This window comes from Pseudorca crassidens, chromosome 6 (assembly GCF_039906515.1).
Source record: "Pseudorca crassidens isolate mPseCra1 chromosome 6, mPseCra1.hap1, whole genome shotgun sequence".
Classification (NCBI taxonomy): domain Eukaryota; kingdom Metazoa; phylum Chordata; class Mammalia; order Artiodactyla; family Delphinidae; genus Pseudorca; species Pseudorca crassidens.
This window is the reverse complement of record NC_090301.1, coordinates 38,093,442-38,106,758: the sequence shown is the minus strand read 5'-3', so window position 1 is coordinate 38,106,758 and position 13,317 is coordinate 38,093,442. Positions and strand designations below refer to the sequence as shown.

General features: G+C 39.4%; 1 protein-coding gene across 8 annotated transcripts in view; it reads right to left on the bottom strand.

Moving 5' to 3' along the window:
• ANKRD44 (ankyrin repeat domain 44) overlaps positions 1-13,317 on the bottom strand; it is a 320,050-nt gene that overhangs the window by 72,542 nt on the left and 234,191 nt on the right. For all 8 annotated transcript variants that reach the window (XM_067741110.1, XM_067741112.1, XM_067741115.1 and 5 more), the window contains exon 16: positions 12,491-12,602. In XM_067741110.1, coding sequence (XP_067597211.1) covers positions 12,491-12,602 — 112 coding nt within the window. The remainder of the gene's footprint in view (positions 1-12,490; positions 12,603-13,317) is intronic.

The following is a 13,317-nucleotide window of genomic DNA, read 5'->3' as shown; positions in this document are numbered from 1 at the left end:
GAGACTGACACACATATATTCAGATGTGTGCCTGCCTCACGTTTAATCTTTTATGAATGACTGATCCCAGATGGTAATGGGATTCAGGAGCACAATTTGAGATACAGTATCCATTTTCCTTTTACTCCAATGTACAATGTCAGTTACAACTTTTCTATTTAGTGGATGATGCAAATATCATCAAAAGGAAAGAAACCATCATGAAAACTTCTGATATCCTGAAAATGACATGTTGGTCAATTGGTCTAACCAAGTCCAAACATCTACCCACATTCTCCATCATTCAACTCATTTCAGGTTTGGTGCTACTATCCCACATTCACACAAATGGGGAGGGGGGGGTGGCGGTGATGAGACGAGAAATCTAGAGAGACAAACACAGCAAATGCACTGCGTTGACGAGTGTCGGGTAATCTCTCATTAACCACTGAACCCAGAATGGGATGTGCCCTCCCCTGAACTCTCACAGCATAGCACCTGTACTCTTCTGGAAGATCACATTTTATTTTGGATAATGATAAAAATAACAAAAATACAAAATCCTAACAGACCAACAATACAGTTGACCCTTGAACAACATGAGTTGGAACTGCACAGGTTCAGTAATACGTGGACTTTTTTCACTAAATGCATACTACAGGACTACATGACCTGCAGCAGCTGGCTTAATCCTTGAATTGGGGGGAAAAAATGCTATGAAGTTGTCACTCTATACTAAATGGCTTCCCAGTGATCAAGTGAATGTTATTGTTTACCATTAACAAAACTACTTTTCCAAGTACAGAATGGCCCACAGAATTTAAATCCAGTGATGTTATCACTTAGGTTATAGGGATCTGCTCATAAGAGAAAATAAATCTTAGTTATTGCTGAGTGGTTCGCTTTTTCTAAATATTCCTTTCAGCTGTTACAGATGGCTGGGCCTCTACCCTTCTTTGGAATCTCAGAAGGGCTCTTTGTTCTTTGTGAGCATCATCACCCCATGACCTGGAGGCACAGGTGTGTATGTGAGCACTTAGTCTGATTTAAAAATGCTCGGGCCTCTACATTTTCTGTTACTGAATGAGGGTCAAGAAGGGAAGTGATTATCAGAGGGACCCGGTCTAGACCTCACAAGCCAGGAGTCGTTGGCGGCTGCCAAGAATAAAGTGTCTTTGGAGAAACAATCTTGCTGGGAAGTCCCTCCCCCTCACTCCCACCCACTCCACCCCCAGCTGGAAAGGGTCATCCCTGGCAGCTGCTATCATAAGAAGAGTGAGGCCAAGCTGACAGCAGCTGTTACAAACATACTGAACAGAGATTTCAGGAGGAAGGCTGGGCCCAAGGAAGAGTGCTTTTATGAAAATACGTGAGGTCCAGGGGTCAGCACTGCAGATTTCCAATAATGGCACGTACTTCAGAACTGTAGCTAGGGTGCTTCTACCCATCACAGGATAGGGAATGCTATAAGGTAGTTCTGTTCTCCTGACACAAAAGGAAAATGCAGACTGCCTTGCCCAAGGCTTTCCAGAGAAATGGATGACACAGACATAACCGATATTGGTACTGTCTGAGGTCCTCCCGCTTCCCTTTGACAAAGCTGCAACGCTGCTCATCTCAGTGATACCTTGTTTGGACATCACTCTCTTGGTTGATGTGAATTCAGATCCTCCGAGACAGCTTTGTCTTTTAAAGTCTGGAGTTTGCCAGTCCTCCAGACAGTAGAGCATATGGTTAAAAGCCTGGAATTTAGAGTTAGATAAACATGGATTTGAGTCCTGCTTCTATATCACACCAACTGTAAGGCCCAGGGCAAGTTACTCCATTTCTTTGTACTTTAGGATACTCACGTGTGAAACATGGATTAAAAACAGGAGTTATTTCACAGTGCTGTTGTGAGAATTAAATGAGATGATGTAGGCACAGGGTCTAGCCCAATATGCTTACAATAAATGTCCATTATTATGACTTTATTAAAAATAGGCATGGTTGTTAAACTTGTCCCCCATGAGAAAAGGCTTTGAAAGAGAATTAGGGCTTTGTTTTGCGTGAGGGATTGATTCTTTCAAGGACCGAGGGTCTGTTGACCTTGTATTTTTGGTCAAAATTCCATGAAATTTGGTGCCATAAAGTTCAGGACCCACTCAGGTTCCAGAAGGACCTCTGGATGGGGGTATCTATAAGGCCATTTGACAGATGAGCCTGGACCTTGGAGAGGATTGAGGTTAGAGATACAGATTTGGAAGTTTCTTCCAGGGGAACTTGAATGTGCAACCGAGTGGGCTGTGCTGTGCAGTGGAGCCATTTTTCTAATGGCTAATGATGTTGAACATCTTTTCAGGTGCTTATCTGACACTTGTTTATCTTCTTCAGTGAAATGTCTGTTAGTGCCTTTTGCTCACTTTCTAATGGGTTTGTTTATCTGTTGACTTTTGAGAATTCTTTGTATATTCTAGATACTAGTCCTTTCTCAGACATGTGGTTTGCAAATATTTTCTTTCAGCCTTCAGCTTACTTCTTCATTCTCTTAACAGGGTCTTTCACAGAGCAAAAGTTTTTAATTTTGATGGAGTCCAATTTATCAATTTTTAAAAAAATTGGTATTAAGAACTCTTTGCCTATGAAGACTTTTAGTTGGTATTAAGACTCTTAGTCTTAGATCCTGGAGATTTTTTCCTATGTTTTATGTTTTACCTCTACGTCTGTGATCCATTTTGAGTTCACTTTTATATAAGGTGTGAGACTTAGATTAAGGTTCATTGTCGTTTGCCTATGCTGTCCAACTGCTCCAGCACCATTTGTTGCAAACTCTACATTTCCTCTATTGGATGCCTTTTGCACCTTTGTCAAAATTAGTTGGGCATATTTGTGTGTGGCTATGACTGGGTTGTCTATTCTGTTCCACTGATCTATGTATCTTAAGACTGCCAATACCTGACAATCTTGATTACTGTAGCTATAAGTCTTGAAATTGGGTAAACTGATTTCTCCCACTTTTTCTTTCTCAAAATTGTTTTAGCTATTCTAGTTCCTTTGCCATTCCATATAAAGTTTAGAAAAATATTACCTCTATTATAAAAAACCTTGCTGTTATTTTGATAGGAATTTCATTAAGCCTACAGATTAACTGGGGGAGAACTGACATCTTTATTATGCTGAGTCTTCCAATCCATGAACATGGTCTCTCCATTATTTTATATCTTTTTTGATTTCTTTCATCAGCATTTTGTAGTTTTCAGCATCTAATCCCATATTTCATTTTTGCGGGGGCAGTTGTAAATAATATTGTGTTTTTAATTTGATGTCCACATGTTCATTTCTAGTATACTGAAATGCAATTGATTTTGGTGTGTTTGTCTTGCATCTTGTGACCTTGCTGAAATCATTTATAATTTCTAGTTGTTTTTTCTTGATTCCTTGGGATTTTCTATGTAGACAGTCGTCAGCTGCAAAGAGGTAAAGTTGTTTTTTTTTTTTCCTTTCTGATCTTTATGCCTTTCACTGCTTTTTCTTGCCCTATTGCCCTGGCTAGAACTTCCAGCACAATGTCAAGTAGGAGCAGTGAAAGCAGACATCCTTGCCTTCTTCCTGATTTCAGGTGAAAACATTTAGTCTTTTACCATTAAGTACAATGTTAGCTGTTCTTTATTAAGTTGTTAAATGCTCTTTACCAAGTTGAAGTTCCCCTCCTTTCCTTTTTTTCTGAGAGTTTGAAAATTGTTAATGGCTGTTGAATTTTGTCAAACATTTTTTCTACACCATTTGACACAGTCATGTGATTTTTCTTCTTTATCCTGTTAATATGATGAATTACATTGATTTTCAAATATCAAAATAGGCTTTCCTGGTAATAAATCCCACTCAGTTATGGTATATAATTCTTACTGAATTCTATTTGTTAATATTTAAGGATTTTTTTGCATATATATATATATATATATATATATATATACATACATACACTTCTTTTTTTGTACTACCATTGTTTGCTTTTAGTATCAGGGTATTAGCTTCACATATGAATTAAAAAGTGTTCCCTCCTCTTCTATGTTTCAGAAGAGATTGGGTAGAAATGGTGATAATTCCTCCTTAAATATGTGGTAGAATTCTCCAGTGATACCATCTAGACCTAGAGATTTCTTTGGGGAAAGTTTTAAAATTCAACTTTTAAAATAATTATACACTATTCAAACGATCAGTACTTCATATTGGTAAATTGTAGTAGTTTGTGTTGTTTTATAAATTGGTCCATTTCACCTAAGTTGTCAAATTTCTTTGCGTAGAGTTATTCACAATATTCCTTTATTATCTTTTTGATGTCTGCAAGGTCTGTAGTAATATACCCTACTTCATTTGTTGATTTTTCAAAAAACCAGGTCATTGTTTCATTGATTTTCTCCATTGTTTTCTGTTTTATTTATTTATGCTCCTATCTCTATTATTTCCTTTTTCTGCTTATCTTGAGTTTATTTTGCTCTGCTTTCTTCTAGATTCTTGAGGTAGAAACTTACTGAATTGAGACTTTCCCTCTATTCTAATGTAAGCATTTAGTGTTACAATTTTTTTCAGCACTAATATGTGTCCCCAAATTTTGATTTGTTGTATTTTCATTCAGTTCAGTGTAGTTTGGGGGATTTCCCTTGAGATGTCCTCTTTGACCCGTGGATTATTTAGAAGTCTGTTGTTTAATTTCCAAGTACTGGATATTTTCCTGGTATCTTTCTGTTATCGATTTCTAGTTTTACTTCATTGTGGTGGGAGAACACACTCTATATGATTCCAATTCTTTCAGTTTTGTTGAGGTTTGGTTTATGGTTCAGGATATCACGGGCACTTGAAAAAAATATGCATTCTGTTGCTGGGTGGAACAGTCTATAAATGGTGATTAGGTCATCTTGGCTGACTGTATTGTTGAGTTTTTCTATACGCTTGATGATTTTCTATCTAGTTGTTCTATCAATTGTTAAAAGAGAGGTGCTAAAGTCTCCAACTCTAATTGTGGATGTCTCCATCTTCTCAGTTCTATCAGTTTTTGCTTCATATATACTACAGTCTGTTGTTTAGTGTATATACATTTAGAACACTCTCCCTGAATAAGTTCCAATCTTTATTGGGCTGCTTTCCTGATATCCTTTTCCTTGGGCCTCAGCTGGACTGCCTTCCTACCCTCCTCAGGCCTGCCTAATGGGTCTGTAATTGCGTAGGAGGAAAAGAAGAAAGGAAGGGAGAGAAGGAGGGAGGGATGGAGGGGAAGGAGGAAGGAAGGAAGGAAGGAAGGAGGGAAGGAAGGAAGGAAGGCCAGATAAACTTCTTTTAGGCTAACGTTTAAGTTATATTCTCTAAGACATCTTCCTTTCTGCTACATCATTGAGTCCTTAAAGCTCCCATATCAGGAGCAATGATTCCTCTTCTTTGAAGCCCTTAGTGCCGACTAGCTATTTATAAAGAATTACAGGAAGTGTGTATACATGTGTATGTGCGTGTAATTTTAATTTTGTAGATGTCTTCATACCAATTTGATGCATCAGTACAGCTTTTTAGATCTTGAAACAAAATAAATAAAGGAGAGGTTGCAATAAAATTTGGAGTTGGTGTTGGGAAGTAATCAAATCTACAGAAAAGGCCAAGCTACAGAACAGTACATTTTCATTTTCTCTCTCACCTGTGGATTCTATGAAATACCTTCCTAACAGGATAGTCACCATAATACTTATAAACTAGCATTTAAGTTTTATCACTAAGTCAGGCTTTATCATTCACAAGTGTGATTCATTTTTTCAACAATTTGGTACCTGATAAGTGCTTGGCATTACTAGAACCTATGTCTTATAAAGTTGATATTTAAATTCGCATGTATTTAAAGGGTAAGTTTGTTTTTTTCTTTAGAGCTGAGTGTTAATCTTTCCTAAAATAATGACTCTAAATGTGTGACTCTGTACTGAACCAGTGAGTCATGGGGTGTAATCAAACAATAACTTTATTCTCCCTTTCCGATACCTGGTATAATCTTTATGAGACTACTTCTTTTCCTGCCACCTCAGATAAAATCTCCAACAAATAACAAAAAGTTCTCCAGGCACTTTAGTCACAAACATAACTTCATGTCAGTAATTACAATGTCTGTTATTGTCTGTTATTACATAACTTCATGTCAGTAATTACAATGTCTGTTAATGTCTGTTATTACATTCAAATCCTGAATGCCTTTTAGCACCGAAGCTCCTCTCCGCCTCCCCCAGTGGGGAAGGAGACAAGGCTGACTTCTCTCTTTCCCAGACTATGGCTTCTCCTCCTCCTTTCCCCTCTTGGCTGCCTCTGCCTCCCTCAGGACTAAAGAGAAGAGGGAAAAGGAGGACACCAAGGGTACAGGGACAATGGTCTTACTGACTGGCACCCTTCCGGCAGTGATCCTCTGACTGGGTCAGATGTTTAAAACTGTCTCTCGGATGCTTATTTAGGTTCTCCAACAACTTCCCAACTTCCCCGGGTGACTGCCCCTCTCTGCTGGTAGCTCACATTCCCCTCTCCCCAACCCCAGGCATCCTACACCTCCCCATACTTCCAGGCAGCCCTCTTGAGTCGCAGCCAGGAGAACTCCAGGGCAGCTCTGGCCCTTGGCTCACACTTGGACATTGGGAAACATACACTCTTGACCTATCATTGGTGGGGGTAGAGTATTTCTCAACCACAGCCCTCTTTTTTATTTAACTTCTCAGCAAGCAAGCTCTAATCAGAGCCATTCAGTCTTTAGATTCATCACATGCCAGTCCACTCAGCCCCCTAAAGTGTGTGGAATTCATAGCAGATATCCAAGCGATCTCCTTGAAGCTTCTCTCACTGGGCTTGGGATGAGGATTTCTCCCGCGCTATAAGGGCAGGGGAGTGGTGATGGGACGTGAAGCAGAACTATCTCCAAAGAAATCTGCTCTCTGATCTCTTAAATGGGCAAGGGGGCCATGGGTTGAGAACTAGTACCTGACTTTGAAACGTGGGGGCAATGGCTCCACTGTCCTGAGCACTCAACTGAAGGTGAAACTGAAATTGTTTATTTTAATACAACCTATTGAATGGTTCTTTCATCAATTGCCAAATTCATTCATGGTAAAGCCAAAAAAATTTTTTTTTGCTCTATTACAAAGAGATAAGTGGAACATTTTGTCATAAAATATTGTCTACTCCAGTGTTCTGAACATAGACTCACATCCAAATTCTGATTCAAAACTTGTGGGCTTATATTTTTACTCACAGCAGTGAGGAGGCTGCCAACAGCATCAAAGTATCTGTGCCCACACCTCTGCTCCCTCCCTTAATGAGAGTTCTCTATAAGATTTTATGTTTCTCTTCAACTGAATTAACTAGAAGAAAAAACAAGACTAGCATTGTTGAAGTTTCCACTGCCCATTGGAAGTCCGCCTACTGGGAGGTCATGTTCACCCCCAGTTCCATCTCTTAGCAGAACCTCTGGGGACAGAGAAAAGCCATCAGAGACTTGTTTGGGGCTGCGGTTCAAGTTCACTGGGTTTTCATCGTGTCCTCAGCTGACTGCTAAGTAGCTCTCCTTTTCTGTTTTTTTTAAACCCCTCTTCTATATTCTACTTTCTCAGTCTTGAGAATCTTAATTAGACACTGCCAACGTGAGTACATCTTATACAAAGCCAGGTGGTAACGGTTTCCTAAAGCCCTATGATAAATACAAGACACATTTAAAAAGCAGCATAATTTCAGTGTTCAGTTGCCCAAGACACAACTGTCTTCAGAGAATCCCAGAAATTCCTAGAATATACACACAGGGGCGTTTGTCACCCCCATAAACTCTCCCAGTTGAAGTTCAAATTATCTCATAACAGTGAAAGGGAGAGAAGGTCCCAAAGAAGCAGCCAAATTCCAAGCGATTTGGCACGGTAGAATCTTGGACTGAATTTAATCAGAGGCCTAGAGTTTTCAAACAATCTCTCTAAATTTCCGTAGATAATTTATGTAATTATACTGGCACATACATTTTTCCATTTCGGTAACAAAGCCACAAAGATATTTCTTTCACAGACAAATTTTTAATGTTGTAAGAGAAAAACAGTGTGCCCATATAAACTCACAAATTCCAAGTAGGGGCACGACTCTGATTTTCCTCTCCGGAGTCGGTAAGAATGCATTCCAGATAAAGGAAAAGGGAGGCACAGAGCTCTCCTTTGCCAACTCCCTTCCTCCACTCAAACATAAATCTTATTCAGACACAAGATGCTTTATTAGCCAAGTCTCCTCTGTTCCACTTTGATATTTTGATCCCAACTGAATATGACTGATGACAGCTCTCAGCATACACTTGTGGGCAGATTTTTGCTTGCACACATGGTACGTACATCTTTGATCAAGCCCAGCTGAAAACACTGGCCTAAGTAGCCAGACGTGGCAGAATTCTGAACCTGTTCTATCAAGGCTAAGGGGTTCACCCTACTTTCTAGAAGTTTTTTGCTCATTGAATGAATTCAATAGTACTTTATATAAGGGAAATAGAATGAAAACAACTTAAATAATTTCTGTTCCCTTTTGATTATAGCAAAATGGACTGAACACAAAGGATGGTTTACAAATTCTAAGCTTATGATCACAGACAGGAGCCGTAAACCACGAATGCCAAGTAAACACACACTAAGAGTCAAATAAAATATGCATCAAAATTAATGATATGCATAATCACAGTAATTGCTCTCTGGGAAAAGAGGCAAAAGACAAATTTTACCAACCTCACAAATCAGCTGTCTCTGATGCCACCCATCTTTTTTAATCCTACTCCTACTCCAAAGCACAAAGGCCCCGGTCTGCTACGGGAGGCCCAGGGGCCATAAATACTCATTTACTTTCTCCACACCTTCCACAGGCCAGAGACATAGGCTAGGAAATGTGACTTAAAGAAAGGTCTCCCTGGACTCTCCTGGTGGTCCAATGGTTAGGACTCTGTGCTTTCACTGCAGGGGGCACAGGTTTGATCCCTGGTCCTGGTCGGGGAACAAAGATCCTGCATGCTGTGCAGTGTGGCCAAAAAAAAAAAAAAAAAAGGTCTCCCTGAATAATTCTTGCTCAGAGGCTCAAGTAAGCCATTCAGAGCTACCAGAATCATGTATTTCATTGTCATAATTCTAGCATCTAACACAGAGTCAGGACCAACTTGTAAAACAGATAACCCCCTAGGAGGACTGAGGTGTTTGTGTCATGAGATAAGGGAGAAGATTGGCATGGCGGTAGTGAGTCTTAGGTACGTACCTCCTAGTGCATATTGGTTAAGTGGCTTGCTTTCCTAACACCTAGTCCTCAAAGAAATGGGAGTTTTAAGGAGCATGAGTGCACTGAGGTCCTAGTCGAGAGAGAAAGTTAAAGTTAGAAAAGATGCCCTTCAAAAAGCCCTTATTGTTCAAAAGCAGTCCTTATTATCATCACAAGGAAAAAATCTTTTTCTTCCTTTCTCTCTCTCTCTACTTCCTTCCTTCCTTCCTTCTCTCTTATCTATATGAAATGATTGATGTTAACTAAATTTATTATGGTACTCATTTCACAATATATGTAAGTCAAGTCACTATGCTGTACACCTTAGAATTATACAGTGCTGTATGTCAAGTATGTACATAATTTCCAAGAATTATTATTGCTTTGTAAATCACAGTGTTGACCTAATCGAGGGGATAATTTCATTATCATATAGCACTTGTGAAACGTTCTGTAGACAGAAAACCTTTTCATTGGATAACAGAAATAATGGCCCTGAAAGGGCTTTCCTGAAAAAGGAAAATAATGTGCCATATATCATTTACATAGAAAAAAAGGTGTTATGGGTAAATCATTATCAGAGTTATTATACCATGGGATTAAAGATAACTCATCAAAGTACTTTAAAACAGCACAAGTTATCAAGACTATAATAATCCTTGAAATAAAAGTTCATATGTCCAATGATGACATATGGTTTTCATAGAGAAAACCAATTAAAGACAGCTGTGTCTTAAGTAAACTTTGGAATGCAGGCTCATACGGGTAGTTACAGTAGTAAACCTTCACTCTGCCACTGATTCACACACACACACACACACACACACACACACACACCTTTCTTTATGGGATCTAAACACAAATCCTATTTGCTGATAGGTCTAGATCAACTTCCATTGCTGGTGTTAGAAGGAAGAAGTGATTACTGACTTATATCTTAACCAAGTCCTACCAAGATTTTGCCCTATGTTGAAAAGCTTTGGATGGTGGTAGAGCTTTGGCCAGCAATGGAAGGCAGCATGATGTGGTAAAAATATATATATATATTTTTAAATCAGGGATCCTGATTCATGGTACCACTTCCTCTACTGACCAGAGCTATGACTTTGGACAACCTAGTAAATGCCCCTGTGGTTTGGTTTGTTCATCTGTAAGATAAGAGATTGCCCCTTGGCCACTTGTGATTCTACTTTAAATTCAGTTTATAGAAGGCTCTGACGTCACTGGCTTCCTACATCTTCCTATGGAACTGGGTGGTTTAAAAATATGTCCACAAATTCTTTGATACTCCTGCGCTTGGAAGGCGGCATCTACTTCACCCCTCTGGATTTTGTGACTGTGGCAATGAACAGATGCCGCAGAAATGTGAACTTCAAGGCTAAATCGTTGAAAGTAATATGGTCTCTTTCTTTTACTTGCTCACTCTCACTCACACTCTCTCCCAGGGCAGATACCTTTAGCAACCCGAGCCACCAGGTAAGATATCCAGCTATTCTGAAAACACCATGCTAGAGAAAACCGCAAAAAGGAACCACATAGAGACGGAGAGAAAGGCCCAAGGAACGTCAGCAATTCGATTCTTCCTACCCACGTGATTGACAAATGAGAGAAGAAGCCTTTGAGATTATGCCAGCCCCGACACTGTAATCTCATAGGGTATTAACTAGAACTGCTCAGCTAAACCACACCTGAATTCCTGACCAGAAACAAATAAGTGATTAGTGTTGTTTTAAGCCACTAACTTTGAGGGTAATTTGTTATGCAGCCACAGTAACTGGAAGACGAACCATGATGGAATTAAAATGGGAGAGAGAAAAAATGCCACCCCCAAGGTCAAGCAAAGAAATCTTTATCATCCACAAGAACCTCAGGAAATGCAGACTTGGAAGTCCGCAGAAATGATGAAGGTACTTACAATTCACCAATAAATGTCACAAAAATCAATACCAGAATAATCACCTTTTTATTTCCAAACTGGGTGATCTTTATGAACATTTTCCCACATTCATAGTTAAAACAAATACAGTAAGAAAGACCCTAAGTGGAACCATTTGAAAAACCAGCAGCAAGGCCAAAGGTAAAGGGCCTCACTGGGGCATCGGGTCATTTCTATGTAGGCGCTCACACCATCGCTTGCGGGCTCTCTGCCTCATGCCTTTCTCAATAAACTATGCAGTTGATGAAGGGCAAGTGTTTCACCAAACACACCTTCAAATAACTCTGAGAAGTAGGGCTTCCCCTTTAAAAGAACAAGGAAAACAGTTGGAGTCCAGTAAGGAAGGTGGCACCTATCATTGGACCAGAGATGGTGAGTTTGGGATACCCCACGTATCCTGGTGAAGCTGAATCAAGGGTGGTGCTCAGAAGACAGCAAATGATGGCCTGCAGTCAGGATTCAGCCACAAACCCACAATTTTTCTTTCTAACCCACCCAGTGTTTTCAAAGCAGGAAATTCCACACAAAAAGTCTAGATTTGTAGCTTCTCTTGAAACAGTGGAATTCTAGCAAACCTGGCTCTGCAGTACCATCTGGTCTCCATCAGCTGCAGCTGACTAGCTGTTTCTCCCCTCAGACAGAACATGTCCTATTTGCCACCGTCCCCACCACTCCCTATTATCCACACCTGGGCTCACTTCGCTTGTTTTTTATATTCCTGTGCCTGTAGACATTTGAGTTTGCATCTGGTAACCTACACCAAGAAAGGAGTTTCAGACTCCAAATCAAGTGTTTCTTGATCACTAATGGGTTTGAAATTTGGGGTGGTTTAGAAATTCCAGTAAATTCTGCTGTTATACCCTTGCCGATTTCTTTTCCTAAACCACAAATGTGGGACTATAACAAACCCATATGCCTAATGGTTCTGTAAGTCATCTGATACTGTTACTGGATATTGGGGCGCTAAGTGGGACTCTGGAAATATATACTAAGCTTATTTGATACATCCAAATTATCTTCAAAATACAAACTGTGTCCACAACAGGGTCTAAAATTCCTAGTCCAAGTTAATGCGGAAAAGAATCAATTGTTAGTCAGCTCTGAGATTAGAATGGGCAGAAATGGAACAAAAAGACCTACATATTGTAAAGGGAAACAATTTAATAGCTTACCACAGAATATCTTTCCAGGTGAGTTCCCGTGGGGACTGAATTAGGCAGTGAGGGCACATTTGTTGAGAGATTAAGACCAGCATTTTCAGGTTTGGGTGTATGTGTGTTTGTGTGAGAGAGAACAAATCAAGACAAAACAGCTCACCAATTCCAGACATTGTCTGTGGCCATAGGCAGCAGCATAATGTATGCTATTGTAGCCTTCCTTGTCCCGGATAGATGCATTTGCATCATGTTGAAGCAGAAACTCTAGACATCTGTAAGTATAAAGATGAGATGTTATTTCAGAAAACATCTCTGGACCAAAAGGGATAATTAATGTAAATGTTCTCTGAAAACATCTCTGGACCAAAAGGGATAATTAATGTAAATGTTCTCTTATTATAAGTGTTCCACAAAGCACTTTGTGAGTTGAAGTGTTTCTTTAAAAATCCTACAGCAATGAGGGTTTATGTACTGGATGTTTTTTGTGTGTTTTCTGCAGCTATCTTTATTTCAACTTAAATTTTTTTGGCCAAGCCACGCAGCATGTGGGATTTTAGTTCCCTGACCAGGGACTGAACCTGCACCCCCTGCAGTGGAAACGCAGAGTCTTAACCACTGGACCACCAGGGAAGTCCCCTCCTTCAGCTTAAAATAGCCATTCTAGAATTCAGGAAAAGCTTTAGGAACTAGAGGGTAATTAAGTTTTTTTTTCCCTTCTCATCTTAAGGTACAGAACCCGCCTGTCATCAAGATTACTGAATAATAAGTTTTAGAGCTCCACATCCAAAAGACAAGTTCTCAGCATAATAAAGAAGTGGTCAAGATATTGCAATGGGATAAACCTCAAGAGAGGGGTGTTTATTTTTAAACCTTGCTACTGGAGACTCTGAGATCAAAAGGTTGGAAAAATAAATAAAATAATATTAAATTTTATAATAATAAAATTTTAAATAATATTTAAAGTAATAAAAGCCTTTTCTGACACAG